Source organism: Arachis hypogaea, chromosome 12 (assembly GCF_003086295.3).
Source record: "Arachis hypogaea cultivar Tifrunner chromosome 12, arahy.Tifrunner.gnm2.J5K5, whole genome shotgun sequence".
Taxonomy (NCBI): Eukaryota; Viridiplantae; Streptophyta; class Magnoliopsida; order Fabales; family Fabaceae; genus Arachis; species Arachis hypogaea.
In genome coordinates, this window is record NC_092047.1 from 83,249,272 (window position 1) to 83,264,385 (window position 15,114).

At 30.3% G+C, this 15,114-nt stretch overlaps 2 protein-coding genes across 2 annotated transcripts; one reads left to right on the forward strand and one right to left on the reverse strand.

Moving 5' to 3' along the window:
- The first annotated feature begins 1,973 nt into the window (after nt 1-1,973).
- On the forward strand, nt 1,974-9,871 carry LOC112727589 (serine carboxypeptidase-like 45). Its single transcript, XM_025777395.3, has 10 exons — nt 1,974-2,720; nt 3,214-3,315; nt 3,418-3,513; nt 3,681-3,773; nt 4,538-4,608; nt 4,703-4,993; nt 6,096-6,220; nt 6,562-6,654; nt 8,667-8,784; nt 9,396-9,871. The coding sequence occupies exons 1-10, from the start codon at nt 2,159-2,161 to the stop codon at nt 9,552-9,554; spliced, it is 1,710 nt and encodes a 569-aa protein (XP_025633180.2). The 5' UTR covers nt 1,974-2,158; the 3' UTR covers nt 9,555-9,871.
- A 2,230-nt stretch (nt 9,872-12,101) lies between these two features.
- LOC112727590 (10 kDa chaperonin, mitochondrial) lies at nt 12,102-14,609 on the reverse strand. Its single transcript, XM_025777396.3, has 3 exons — nt 14,312-14,609; nt 13,247-13,386; nt 12,102-12,398 (listed from the first exon to the last, which is right to left on the reverse strand). Exons 1-3 carry the CDS (start codon nt 14,414-14,416, stop codon nt 12,350-12,352), a joined length of 294 nt encoding a protein of 97 aa, XP_025633181.1. The 5' UTR covers nt 14,417-14,609; the 3' UTR covers nt 12,102-12,349.
- Between the last annotated feature and the right edge of the window lie 505 nt (nt 14,610-15,114).

Genomic DNA, 15,114 nt, shown 5'->3' on the forward strand with positions numbered 1-15,114 from the left:
TGATTTTAGGGTTCACCAAGGATCGAACTCTTGAGCTTTCAGATCTAGAGCTCTAATACCATATCATGAAACCACTCATCCCAAAAGTTTAAGCTGATAGGAAAAGGTAACACTAATGGTTATATCTCTAATACTGAATCGGACATCTCTAAACCTCCATTGTACACATTGTACAGATATTCCATTAGCTCCCTATACTTCCTCTTTTTGTATTGTTTTGTATCTGTTTGAACAAATGAGAAGTCCTTTATGCTGGCGATGGTGACGGTGAGTGCTATTCTTGATGCGATATTAATGACTAGATGATTGAAAAATGGAATGAGTATTGATTGATATGATAACTCCCTAGGTAGATGCAAGGGTTGTGGTTCACCCCACTTACTCTAGGTTGAGACTAAATGTAGAGAATAATTGATATGAGACCGATGATGAGATGAGAATTATAACTTTGAATCATAGCCAAGTTTGGCGAGTTGACAATCTTTAGAGATTGAGATGATTAACAGATAGAAAAGAGATTATGGCGGTGTTGATTTAAGGCTGATGAATAAATTGTTTAACTTAAAATTCTTAGTCTGTAACTGCGAGAGAATTATTATTGTATTAAGGAACTTTATTAATGAAAAGACAAGTAAAGGTTAAACTTAAAGTATCTATTAGAGTTTTCCCTGTTTGGTTTAGAAAAGAACCCTAGGCTTGAAGCTTGTGTTGATTGGAGTTTAGGATCGCCTAACAGGTTCATATCTTTTTACATAATCACTATTTGGAATTATTACTCTGCTGAGAACGTTCGGATTCTCACCCATTATCGGATTTTGTTTTCAAATACAAGACATGACGCACCTCATTGAGCGTGCCAATCGAATCTCTTGGGACGCAAAGACTTCTTTACATTGTGTACTTTGTGCTTATTATATTTATATTCTCACATTTTGATCACATACTTGTACCCTTTTCAAAAGTTGATTTATGGAAAACACGTATTTTATTTACTTCTGGTTTGTATTATATTTTCTAGTCGGCCTTATTTTCGCAGGTCGAGACTAGTATTTATTATGGATCTCCTTTTGAATCATATATATTTCTGTTGTTTCTGTATATCATTAACATTTCGAGTGCAATGCACTTATTATTCTGTCATCTTTTTTCACAAGCTCCTAACTATATTATTATCCTTCAAATACTATGTATGTACCTTTAAGTTTAGGTGTCGTAATGTCTCGCCACTTTTGACTTACGACTATAGCGTCAGGTTTTATGTGGTAGGATGTTACACAAAAAAAGTTACAAATTAAAAAATAAAAAAATTACCTTGACTCTAAAACTCAAACTCATAAATCATAAAAGAAAAACTATATAATCTTTAGTAGGACGAAATTAATTATAAAAATTGATATAAATATCAATTTCATACTAATTGATACACATGTGCACAACAAAATTATTAATTTAAATATCATATAAATGTTTATTATGTATAAATTATATTATAATAATTGACAATTAAAATTATTGACAATTAGAATAGTTTATTAAATATTAATTTTCATATAATTATAAAGAAGATATTTTAAAAAAAAAACTGAAGAAAAGAGAAATAAGTATCAAAATGCGCCACATTAGCATTTTTGGTGCTAAAATATTATCGATTGTAGAATAATATAATTTTAAAATTTCTATAAAAAAATACACATATTCTAAAAAATTAATCCAAAACAAAAATAAATAGTATAAAATAAATTATTTGATTTACTCTTAGAACAGAAAATATTTTTTCTATTTTACGAACCTTATTTGGCTTCAAATTCAAATGTGATAGGATTCACATTTTCTACATATGAATACGGCTGTAAAGTTATTTCAGAGTTCAGACTTCAGGTAGACCCACACTTATTTTATTTTTATTTTATTTTTCTACATACAGGTACAACTATATATAACTCGAAAGGGAAATTGAGTCACATGAGACTGAGAGAGAGAGAGAGAGCGCATATTATTATTCTAATTTCTAATTGCACTTCTCGCAGTGTAAGTATTCGACGCACACATGATTATCCATCAAATTGCTCCTCAAAATAAGTGTAATAATCATCATATGTCCCAAGAAAACAATAGCCTTTAATAATTAGTATTAGAAAACAAAACAAATCAGCACCAAATGAAACCTGAATATCCAAGATCACAATCAAGCTCCAAATCCACTCAAAGTAATGAGGGACAGCACCATAATTTGACTCGAGGCATGGATTTTAAATTTCCAAGTTCACACGCACAAAATAATAAAAATAATAATAAAGATAATACTAAAATATCAATAATACACTTAACATATAAGGCTTTATTATATTCTTTCCTTTGCATTCAACCTTTATCCCCATCTCGTACAGAGACAAAAAAACAGAGGGGGAAGGAAACCACAAAACAAAAACATCATTCTAATAAGTTCTCATCAGATCTTATTACAATGATGATACCCCAGTTGCATAGTATGATTGCAACAATAATAATTGTTGTTGTTGTTGCAAAGATAAATGTGGGAGTGAATTCAGCTCCAGAAGCTGATAAGGTAACCAATTTGCCAGGGCAACCACCAGTGAAGTTCCAGCAATATGCTGGTTATATTACAGTGGATGAGAAGCAACAAAGATCTTTGTTTTACTACTTTGCTGAAGCACAAGTTGAACCTGCTTCCAAGCCATTGGTTCTATGGTTAAATGGAGGTATGATTCTTCTTTTCTTTTTATTTCTTTTGGACTAGGTTGCTTGCTATCTTTAAGCCACTTTATTGTTTTGAGCTCTTTCTTTCAAAAATAAATAAATATGGAGATACAGAGGCATAGATGGTCAGATGGGTATTTTTTTTGTCCCCGTTTTCAAGGAGTCAAGATTTTTTTCTCTATAAAAAATAAGTGTCTTTATTTTGATTTTACAATCAAATGGATCTCTATTGTTATTGTTTCTGTATCAGATACAGCATCTAAACATGACTCTAAACCTCTAACAGAACTGGTTAAAAGAGATATAACTATAAATAGCTTAGTTCATATAAGATTCATGACAAAGTGCAATTGAATCATTTGATTCATTTAGCCGAATTCACCAGGTGGAATAGTACTTGTTACTTACTGTTGTGGCAAAGACATTGTTTTCAATCCTTGATTTTTTGAATCTGAAAGTTCCTGTTCATATCAAAGTAAAATTTGGTGTCTATAGGGCCTGGCTGTTCTTCTGTTGGAGCCGGAGCTTTCGTCGAGCATGGTCCATTTAAACCAAGCGAAAATGTTCTTCTCAAGAATGATTATAGTTGGAACCAAGGTAATTTAATCCCAGTTATTCTGAAAAGATACCAATTTTTTTTTTTTAAAAGTATGTAACATTTTTATGTCCTTTAATTTCAATCAAAATTGCTTGTTGCAGAGGCAAATATGCTGTACTTGGAATCACCGGCTGGTGTTGGTTTCTCCTACTCTGCCAATAAATCTTTCTATGAATATGTTAATGATGAAATGACAGGTTCTTTAATTTCATTTTATTTTGTTAAAAGAGTTAGATGAGTTTGGACTTTTGGTTGAACTTGAATTGCTATTAATACCTCTTAATCTTTTTATCTTAGTTTGTATTCAGATTTTGATATCATATTTCATGAATCTAATTAGGGTTTGATTTCCCTTATTTTATAGCAAGGGATAATCTTGTATTCTTACAGAATTGGTTCACTAAATTCCCAGAGTACAAAAACAATGACTTCTTTATTACAGGGGAGAGTTATGCAGGTACTATCTTATTAAGTAAATTATTTCTTTATTAGAAATATAAAAACTTTGAATTTTCAGTGAGAACTTTTTTTATTGTTTTATTAATTAATGCCCTTAAAACACTTATTGACCAAACTTTAAATTCATTGTTGAATTTTCATTTTATTAATTGTTGAGGTAAATTTAGACTATTTTTGACTAATTCTTTTTTGTTACTAAACATTTTCGTTTTCATTTATACCAATACCATAAATGCAGTCAAAACTACTCTAATACTTTCTCTCCTCATTAATTAAGGGTTATTTTCTAAGGTTACTTTAAATCTCCAATGCTAATATTTATTTTAATTTTATTTTGAATTTCACAAAACACTATATTAATATAGAATCATATATTATAAATAATAATTTGATATTAAATGTAAAATTTGTTACTCCAATACTTGGTGTCAATTATTCAATTTGAATTAAAAATAAAACTAAATAAAAATAATTATACAAAGTGTCAAAATTTAATTGATTCTCATCAAAATGATTTGATCTTTTTAAACTAAGGTCAATCTCATTTCATCTATTTTTTTTTAATGCAAATTTCAATTTCAAAAGAATTTATTTCTTGTAAATGTCAAAAGTGATACTTTAAAGATACTCTATTGGAGTTATTCTTAGTTTCAAGTTCTTAAATGTACATTTAACTAAAGTAACAATGTTAAAAAAAATAAGGAATTATTATTATTATTGATTTAGGCAACAATTTAGTGTAATTCATAATTAAATTTTCAGGTCACTATGTACCACAACTTGCACAACTCATTGTTCAAAGCAAGACAAAGTTCAATTTCAAGGGTATAGCAGTGAGTGCAGAAATGACAAAAGCTTCAGTGATAGTAATTAAACTATATATGTGACATAATAAATGCTAATTTGATTAGGACTTAATTGTTGCAGATAGGAAACCCTCTTATGGAATTCAACACAGATTTCAATTCAAGGGCAGAGTATTTCTGGTCCCATGGACTAATATCTGATTCAACTTATGAAATGTTCACTAAAGTCTGTAACTACTCCCAAATTAGGAGACAACTTCAAAGTGGAACATTAAATGGGGTTTGTGCAGCCGTAAATAAAATAGTGTCCACAGAAGTTGGGAGATATGTTGATGCATATGATATCACTCTTGATGTGTGCCTATCAGCAGCAGATCAACAAGCTTATGTGCTCAATCAACTTAGCCAAGTGGTAATTGTTTCTTCATGCATTTACTATGGAAAATATACCTCCATGCTCTAGAAACCACATTTATAGTTGCTTGAAATACAACTATAATAATAATACTCTAGATATATTCTAACAATAATTACTGTTTTTTTTTCCTGTTTCAAATTATTTGCCATTTTGATCAATTTTGTTTTCTCACAATATTTGTTATTACTCTTTCTTTTTTTTTTTTGTAGAATTTATTATTGGGTTCTCCCTTATGTCTATAATTAAATTAGTTATCGTATTAGAGAAAATTAAATGTTATTTTGCATTTTTCATGTGAAGAAAGTCTTGGAAGCTAACATTACCAGCCAATATTCCAACTAATAGTTAACATAAGAAAAAAACATCTAAAACTCTTAAAAACAAAAAAAAAAATTCTGAAATTCAATTTAAAAAAATATTCGAAATCTAAACCCAATAAAACTCATCCTTAAAATAGTGTTTGGTGGAAAGACAGAGACAGAAAGACTGAGACGGAGAGATTGAGACTAAGAGACAGAGACTGAAATAAATGTCAGTATTCTGTTTGGTGTAAATTGGAAGACAAAAATTGAAACAAAAATAAAGTTCTAATTTAACTTGCACAAAGGGTAAAATTGGAATTAATTAATTGAAATGAGAGTATTTTAGGTATAAAATGTTATTAAAATTTTAGTCTCTGTTTCTAAAATTTTCAGTTTTCTATGTTTCTACTTTTTGGAGGTACTGAAATACTGAAATTTTGAAGACAGACAGAAATTTTAGTATCAGTCTTTGAGTCTTAGTCTTCTAGTCTCTGTCCCGTATCTCAAAACAAACGCTACCTAATGGACTTTATATTGGTCTTGTTTGACTATCTCCTATAGTATTGGTTGAAATTTATTGTTATAGTGTTGGGTTCTAGCATTACTCTTTCATGCAAGATATGTAGTTTTGTGACTGTATCGTTTAGATTACTTTTTATTTTAGATTTCATACATCATGTGTATTTAGCCTAAGTAAAAGATAATTTGGAACAAAAGAAGTAAAATTTATGATTAGTATAAATGATAAATCTGGTATCTAATTTGTTCAGTTAATGTGTGTGTTGGCCTTGCAGCAAGAGGGAGAGAAGATTGATGTGTGTGTGGAAGATGAAACGATCACATATTTGAATAAAAAAGATGTGCAACAAGCTTTCCATGCTAAGCTTGAAGGGATCACTAGATGGTCAACTTGCAGCGAGTTAGTTTTTTGCCTTTCAAATTCACTCTTGAGATTTTTTTTGAGCACCTATCCATCTTTTCAATTTTCATAGCTTATAAGTTTTGACAACACTTACTTTATCATCGTTAATTTCAAATTTTATCATAAACATCGTTCTAATGAGTAATGCATGCTTAAGTGTTGTTTCTACTGTCAAATTGAATTGAGTGGCCTAATTTTGGGTTGTACTTGTACAATTTTCACTATTTCAATTCACTATTTTGGGTTGTACTTGGCCTAATTAGGAATTATTATTATTATTAATAATTTGATTTGCTAATATTATTATTATTATTAATTTGATTTGCTTTGTTTTACAGCGTTCTCAAATATGATATGCAGAATCTAGAGGTTCCAACCATTTCTATCCTAGGAACACTAGTTAAGTCTGGTATTAGAGTTCTAGTATACAGGTAAGTAAAACTTTCCTTTATTTTCTATAATAATCATGTTAAGTAGTTTAATTAATTAATTAATTATATCATCATACATTACACCTACCACTAGTCCACTAGTCCAGTTAATGGTTACATGGAGCGCGGTTCAAGCTTCCCATGATTCCTGCTTGTGGACCCCAGAATTTAATGTTTACTAATAATGGTTGGATTAACAAATGTTTTGAAGTCACTACACTTTTTCAACCAAAAAAAAAAAAGTCACTACACTTGATAAGAAAGCAATTAAAATTTTTTACTAAAATTGAAGGTTTTGAATTTAATATTAAAAACTGAAAAGAAAGTATAACTTTTATTTACATAATGCCCTTAGCTGATTCCTATTAACGACTATCAATAGCTTTTTCATTGTTCTTTTTATCATTTATTTATTTTTGCTGTATTATTTATACAGTAATATTACATGACCAAATAATTTTAATAACAAAATTTAATTAAATTGGTCTAATAATTTATTTTGACACAATAAAAATTAATTAAAAAAAAAGAGATGCATAAAAAAATTGATTAAACTTAATTATAAAAATAACTTATTCACCTCACACTTCTCTTATTTATATCCATATAGAAAACTCAAACCTAAACTCCTAAAACAGAACAAATATTGAACAGCAAAAACCAAGGAAATATTCACAACATTAATCCAACTGTTTTTTATTTGTTTGTGAAGAGTATGTTTATCCGTAATATTAGGGAAAAAGATTCTCAAAGCATGAAACAATTGTTTAATTAGGTATTTCAGTACTTTCGAAATTAGAAGTGTGGAAGTCCATATAAGAAAAGAAATTACATCAAACAAGGGTAGTTTGAAAGACTCTAACTAGCGTTTGGTGAGATTGTTAATATTCTGTTTGGTGCAAAGTGAGTGACAGAAATTGAAACAAAAATAAAATTTTAATTTAATTTGTACAAAGAGTAAAACTAAAATTAATTAATTGAAATGAATGTATTTTAAGTATAAAATTTTATTAAAATTTCAGTTTCTATCTCTAAAAATTTTAGTCCATGTGTCTTCACTTTCTGAAGGTATTGCAATACTGAAATTTTGAAAACAGAGACAGAAATTTTAATACCAGTCTCTAAACCAACAAATATGATATTGAATCTTAATCTCTCAAGTTTTGTGTCAGTACCTCAAAACAAACGCTACTTAAAGAAGTGTTTGAGTTTTCAAACAGTACAAATTAACATTTTGCTTTTGGTGAACAAAATGTTGTTATGATTGTGTTTTCTATTTTTCAAATTTAGGAGTACTAATAAAAATATTTTTTTTTTAATTAAAATATCTAATATAATTTTATATATTAATAGTCACGAATTACTCTGTCGGTGACTGGCGCATAAAAAATTCATTTCTAGCAAACTTGGGAAGTAGATTTCATCATTTTCACAGAAAAACAAACTTGGAAAGTACATTAATGATTAGTATCTGAATTTCGTTTATTTTTTTTTAATATTTACACATGCTGATATATCACATTTAACACAATACATCATAATTTTGGAGAATTTTAGTTTAAGGGTTCTACATTAATATTAGTATCTGAATTTTTTTTACTATATTTAAATTTATTATGATTATTTTAAAACTTAAAATTAATTTTAACAAACACTATTAATTTAGCTTGTTTAAGCTATATCTATTAAAGTTATTTTTATTTTATTTTATCAGATGTAACTTTTGAAAACATTACAAAAACTAGTGAAATAGTCTAATTGAGAAAATCACACCAAAGGTAAATAATGTTTTTCAAAGTTTCTAGATGCTGCATCAAAGATGAGAAAGCTTTTGCAAAATGAAGAAGAAAAAGTGGGAAGAGGAAAAAAAAAAGTGAAAAGAAAATATCAAAAGAGACATAAGTGGATATAAATATGTTTATAAGATTGTGACGTACAAATAGCATTTTTTTTTTCTTTTCTTCTAAATACGAAAGATACCATAAATAATGTGTGTTCCCTTTCTTCTGCAGTGGTGATCAAGATTCAGTTCTGCCATTAACGGGAACAAGAACGCTTGTGAATGGGTTGGCTAAGGAGTTAGGACTTAATACAACAGAGTCTTATAGAGCATGGTTTGGAGGAAGACAGGTATATTATGTCAACGAAATTGATATTTATACGTCTAAAAAAATGTGTTTACTATTAACCAACTTTAACACTGTTACTGGATTAATAAACAACTTTCTTTTTATTTGTGGACCAACTTTATCACCACTGTTACTAGATTAGATATGTCTATTGACAGTCACTTTTAAGTTTTAATAATAATAATAATTAAATAGTAAATGCTCTGTTCTTTTTTGTAAAAAATCTTAAGTTCAAATTTTAGGATCAACAAAATAAGTAAATAAAACTTGTATAACAAACCGATTCCACTTGTTTCTCACTTGTCCACTTTAAATTTAAAAAAATGTCTGTAATAAACACCAAATTGAACATATAAACTAGATCACCTTTATTATGAAGAATAAAAATATTATATGCACACAAAAAATTAATCACCACATTTCTGTATAAATATATATATGTTGTTTACCTTTTTTTTTTTTATGTACTTTATATGTCAACATATATTTTATGAGTGATTGTTTTTTATTTATAAATATTAAGTAACATGGTTGTATAAAGAATGCAAACATATCCTTAATACCCGTTAGTATCATCCGTATTGTTATTGTGAGTATTTGAATAATTTTCAGGTAGCTGGATGGACACAAGTATATGGTGACATGTTATCGTTTGCTACTATAAGAGGAGCATCTCATGAAGCTCCTTTTTCACAGCCAGAGAGATCACTTGTGCTGCTGAAAGCATTTGTTGAAGGAAAATCTCTTCCGGGAATAATCTCTCTAACGTGAGTATCTATCTAAGTGACAGTTGCACTTGCACCCGCCACACCCAAACAAAAATCACAACAGAGAAAAAAAAATTGAAAGAAAGAAAGGAAATTGATAATATCACCTGAAGCTTCCGTTGTCCTTTACTTTCTGCAAATTGCATGTTACCAACCAGAAGTAATTTTCTCGCATTGGTATTGTTGGTCAACCAAAAAAATTTAAAGTGTTTATCAAAGAATATGTTTGTCCTGCCAGAACAGCTGAATGTGGTTATAAATTATGGGGAGTGGATTCTCTCCGGTGGAAAAAGACTGGATGGTGTCCAGTGTTTAATCTCACCATTTATTGCTTTTTCTTTCTTATTTATTTTTGGTCTCACTTATAGAATTAAAGGTGAGAGATCACACTTTATTCTCTCAAGTGTTAAGAAAAATGGAGAGGATCAATTTCCGAATGAATTATGATATATGTTCAAGGGGCCGGTTATTTCAGTTAAGCAAAAAATATTGTTTCCCTAAGTGAGTACTTTTGATGGGTGGTTGTATATGACCATATCTTTAATGATTTTATGTCTTTGCAAACAAACACCACACATGTACTGCTGTATCCATGTCTTAATGAACATATACACCAAAATAAACGCTGCCTACACTCATTTAAATATCATTCACACTCCTATAGGTCCGATACGGCTAAAAAATGCTAAGAATCTTGAGTTAGCCATCAACATATTAGTTCTGGTAACCTACGATATATTTCTTTTCTGTTAGCATGAGTTGGTTGCTGCCAACATGAGCGGTTTCTAATCCAAGAAAGAAGTTGAACTTTCCAAGATCCTTGAGAGAAAAGATAAAATGTAGTCTTTGAATTAAGGATTGAAGCTTAGCTCAATTGTCAACTGTAATTAATATATCTACATATGCTAAGAAAGTGACTGAGTTATATATCTAACGAATAAAGAAGGATCAAATTTAATACTAGAGAAACCAAACTTCTTTAAGATACAAGAGAATCGTCTTCTAGAAAGAGCAATGGTTATTACAATTCAAATAGTTTGTTGTTTAACAAGAAAACTAAAGGTTTGATCAAAATCAACCACTTCCCTGGCATGAAAGCCATTAGCCACAAGTCTAGCCTTATATCTAAGAATCTGACTTTGAGGCTTTTTTTTTTCTCAAGGCAAACACCCATTTGCTGCCTAGGATAGTAGCATTAAAAGGAGGGACAATAAGATCCCAAGTTCATGAAGACCCTGTGTTAGAAATTGTAATACCATATGTCCATATCCATTAGCAATATAAAGTCAACATAGTAGTAGTAGTATTGTTGAATTTGCCACCTCTAGTGAAACGTCCACCACCACCTCTTCTTGAGAAGATACTTATCTCGTAATTCTGGCTATAAGGTACTGGTGATTGTAATAAAGAGGAATGTTAGGGGCCAGCAACTTTTATGATTTGTAGCCATCAAATAGCCATCAATGATGATTTTAATGGTGTGAGATTGATGTGAGATTTCATCCAATAGCTCACTTTTCTTTGCTGGTTACATGCTGACCAGAATTTAACAAAATTGCTGGTCCCCTAAACTTTTTCTTGTAATAAATTCGCAAGAGGGAGATAAAGAAGAGATGATGTCTTTATATTCCTCGGTAAGGTTATCAATGATGGTTTGAATATGATCAACTCCAGAGTCGGGGCAATCAATTGCTATCAAAGAATCTACTAAATGCCTAATTCTAGTAAGATATTCATCTGCATAACTCAAGTAATCTTTACTAATTTTAGTTGGGCTTTAAGACTTGGTACTCTAGCTCTAAAAGAGGCAGTGAAAACTTCTTGATTTTTATCATAAAAAGAGTTGCAATGCACTATCTTGTTCTTTAAGTTAGAGTGCGCTGATGCCAAAAGCCATGTCATGAGTGAAAGATCTTCAAGTTTCCACTCTTTATATTGTATCTAATTCTACTTTGGTAGGTTTTCATTGCATCTCCAGAATCTACGCATTGAGGTAGAATCTTTTCCTTCTTAAAGTGACCTTCCAACCGTGATGTTGGCAGAGTGGTGCCATGTGAGAAAATTGTTCTCGTTCATCTTATCAATGATGATAGGTAGAAGGTATTTGCATGTGGAAGCACTGGTGTGGATCACTGCCATGATGTTAACTACTGGCTCTGGATACCATATTAGAGTTTCAAGACTTGTGATAAAAAGTGGTGTTTGATCAATGAAGATTGCACAAGAGAAAAATGAGTGAAGAAATGAAACTGAATGAGTTGGGTATGATTCTGAGTTTACAGTACATGTACTACACCTTCCTTTACATACACTCACCGATTCACACTCCTAATCCTATTCTTTATACTACTATACAATGCTAATTGCTAAGTATCATGAGTTAGTTTTGTCTGTTGCATTTCTATTAACCATTTAACCTTCACAGTGTAAGTCAACAAACAAATTTAACCGCAATTGTTTTTCATCCTACAAGAGAGGATTAGGGGAAGAGAGATAAACATAAAGGGGATAAACATTCAAATAAAGGCAATGTATGCAATCAAGTGAGCAATGAGCCAAAACAACAAAATTAGCAAACAGGAAATTTATGGTATCCATAACAGTTCCTAAATTTAAAACAAAACTCCAAATGTATTATAGAAAGTTGGACTAAAATTAAAACCATAAGTTATTTGGTTCCTACTAACAAAATACACATTTGATATATTAAAATTAGAAGAGAATGTAAACTGCTCGCAGAAAGTGTAACATACATAGTTGCTACAGCAAGCTTCTAAATGGGTGACGAGAACGGCCCTATCATTCATGGAGTGTCCCCATAATGTCTTCGTCTCGATACAGGTAATACCTAAGAGTAAAAGATAAATAAATAAATAAATAAATCATAATCTAAAATAAAATCAGCAGCTGTTGTTGCAACTATGACGAATATAGCCAGTGTGAACGGCCAATTTTATCCAAAGGTTAAAGCTTCCGTGGTTGTTTGAATTATGCTTTTGAAATTGAAATATAGAGATAAAGGTAGAGATAGAAACAAAGAGGCAAATACGTACATATATTTCCTATCCAAGTTTTAAGAAACACACGAAATACAAGAATTTTTTAAGCCCATTTTTTTGTATTCATATTTCTATTTTAGAAACAGTGTTCAAACATAGCTTAAGTGAAAGCCTTATGCCCCCTCGTGCAAAATAAATTTAACCTTAATGCGTAAACAATTGCCTGCCATATTTGTCCTTGTGGAAAAAATTCAATCAAATTCCCGACTTTTTTAAGAGGCCTCAACATTCAAGATCTTTTGTTTTCAAGACTTTGTGGGGGGAAAAAAGGAAAAATAATGAAAACAATGGAATCTTGTTTTCCCTTGTTTTTATTTTTATTTTTTTCTACAAAATTCTGAAAACAGAAAATACTGAAAATTAAAAAAAAAGAAAACCTTTCACAAGCCTATCAGGTTAAGAATCAAAAGTGCAGAAAACACTAAAAATTAATTGGACAAAAGTGCAGCTAAAACCTAATTACTCAACATTTTTATTTTACGAATATATGCCGGAAGAAAAAAAAAAAACTTAAAAAGGCATTTTAAAGCTTATCACATCGAATGTGTCAAGCCATGCAAAAATATGAAATTAAGAACTGTAAGAGTGCCAATCAAAGAAATAAATGGAACATGGAATGTACAAAAGATGTACTTACTCTTTGTCAGCAAGTTTCACCTCTGTTCCTCCATATTCAGGTAAAAGGACAGTGTCGCCTTCCTTCACGGCAAGAGGAATTAGGTTCCCGTCCTTGCCACGAAGACCGGGGCCAACAGCAATAACTTTTCCCGAGTTCAACTAAAGCAAGTCACCAAGTCATCAAATGCACTTCAATCAAGCAAGAGTTCCACACAAATTGGACGTATTTAATAATAAGAAAACCCGTGTTAAGAACATAACACTAATACTGATTGCACAAAAAAAATTTGAACCAGGGAAACAATTTTTCCCTCAACGACAATCGCCAAGTCATGAAATGTACTTCGATCAAGAAGCACTCAACACAAAATATACTAAGAAATCCTGTGTTAAAAATACGTAACACTAACACTGATTGCACAGGAAACTTTTGAACTAGGAAAACATTTTTGTTCCATCAATGTGGAGCAGAATTCTATAAGAGTAGAGAACGATAAGCAACAAGCGAAAGACATTTATGAGAATCAAACCCAGAATTAGGACATATAATCAACTTTCACAAGTGTATTTCACAGTTTGGAAACTCTTTCATGGATTACTACTGATTTATAGCATTTGACCACAAATTGATCCTACAATAATTCGTTCTTCATCAAATTGGGGTGCAAAAATGTTTGCTATTTTTCTCTAGCCTATCATATCAATCTAACATTAACTTTTCTCCCTCTAACAATTAAGTTGTGATAAGAGAAACATAAATACAGGTACAGTAAAAAAAATAAAATAAAATAAAATAATAGGAGGAATACATTTCCAATGGCAAATTACGGGAAAACAAAGGAAAAGTTCCAACACATTTGTGTAGATAACCATGGATCCAATAATAATAATTAATAACAATTCTCTTAAAAAGTTCGGTGCCCGAGGGGCATCAACTAAACAAAAAACATAGTGGTATTGTTGAGAATAATTAACATAACGGAAAGTGGGAACAGAAAGAAATTGCATTAAGAAATTTTGAGACAAAAAATAAAATATATAATTGAGATAAAGAAGTAAAGGAGAAATGGGTATAAATTAAGACCTTGGTGGTCTTCTCTGGTAAAAGAATGCCAGTGTTGGTCTTCGATGGAGGGATGATTTTCTCAACCAATACACGATTCAGTAGAGGAACAAGGCGCTTTGCCATTTGAAACACGAGAGAGAGAGAGAGGGAGGGGGGTTGATTCAGTAAAGAAATCGTAGGATTTTCGGCTGGTAGGGTTTTAGAGGGGGTTTATACTTTATATTCAATTGTCGGAGGAGTTTCTAGAATTTTCAGCTAAAATTTTTGCTCCCTTTTGAGTGCCTCAATATTAACTTATCCTAAAAGGTTTTTTGGTAACTTAATTTTTCATTTTTTATTTGTTATATTTTGTATTAATAATTTATATTTAAAATATAATATGTAGATTAACATCTTCTGAATAAATTATAAGAAAAAATGAAAAATGCAAAATTTGTAAATATATACTTTTGAATTTTAAAATGGAGCTTGGCATTGTGTAATGCAATGTTATTAAAGAGTTGCATGTTTAATGTTATTGTGGAGGACAGCTGCAAGTAAATCGAATGGTCATAGAAATAAAAATCGAACGGTTCACTTTAGGTACACAAATTGAATGGTCTGATTTTGGTACCTAAGATATGTGTCTTTCATACAGCGGACTGCAGGGGGCGAAGCTAGACAATATTTACTAGGGGTCAATATCTTTTTTAGTTTTTTATTTTAACAAAAAAAAGTTAAAAATAACTCTATATATAATTTTAATTAAAAATAACAACTAAACCTTAAAAATTTACTTTTTATAAGATAACTGAACATACCGTATATTAAAATAATTAAAC

Excerpts from the sequence above, each read along its gene's own strand:
- LOC112727589 (XM_025777395.3), top strand. The coding sequence starts at position 2,159 with ATGAAACCTGAATATCCAAGATCACAATCAAGCTCCAAATCCACTCAA. Across the intron at positions 3,514-3,680 it reads TGTTAATGATGAAATGACAG|CAAGGGATAATCTTGTATTC; the intron begins GTTCTTTAATTT and ends CTTATTTTATAG. Across the intron at positions 8,785-9,395 it reads CATGGTTTGGAGGAAGACAG|GTAGCTGGATGGACACAAGT; the intron begins GTATATTATGTC and ends AATAATTTTCAG.
- LOC112727590 (XM_025777396.3), bottom strand. The coding sequence starts at position 14,416 with ATGGCAAAGCGCCTTGTTCCTCTACTGAATCGTGTATTGGTTGAGAAA. Across the intron at positions 13,387-14,311 it reads TACCAGAGAAGACCACCAAG|TTGAACTCGGGAAAAGTTAT; the intron begins GTCTTAATTTAT and ends GACTTGCTTTAG. Across the intron at positions 12,399-13,246 it reads GTGAAACTTGCTGACAAAGA|GTATTACCTGTATCGAGACG; the intron begins GTAAGTACATCT and ends TTTTACTCTTAG.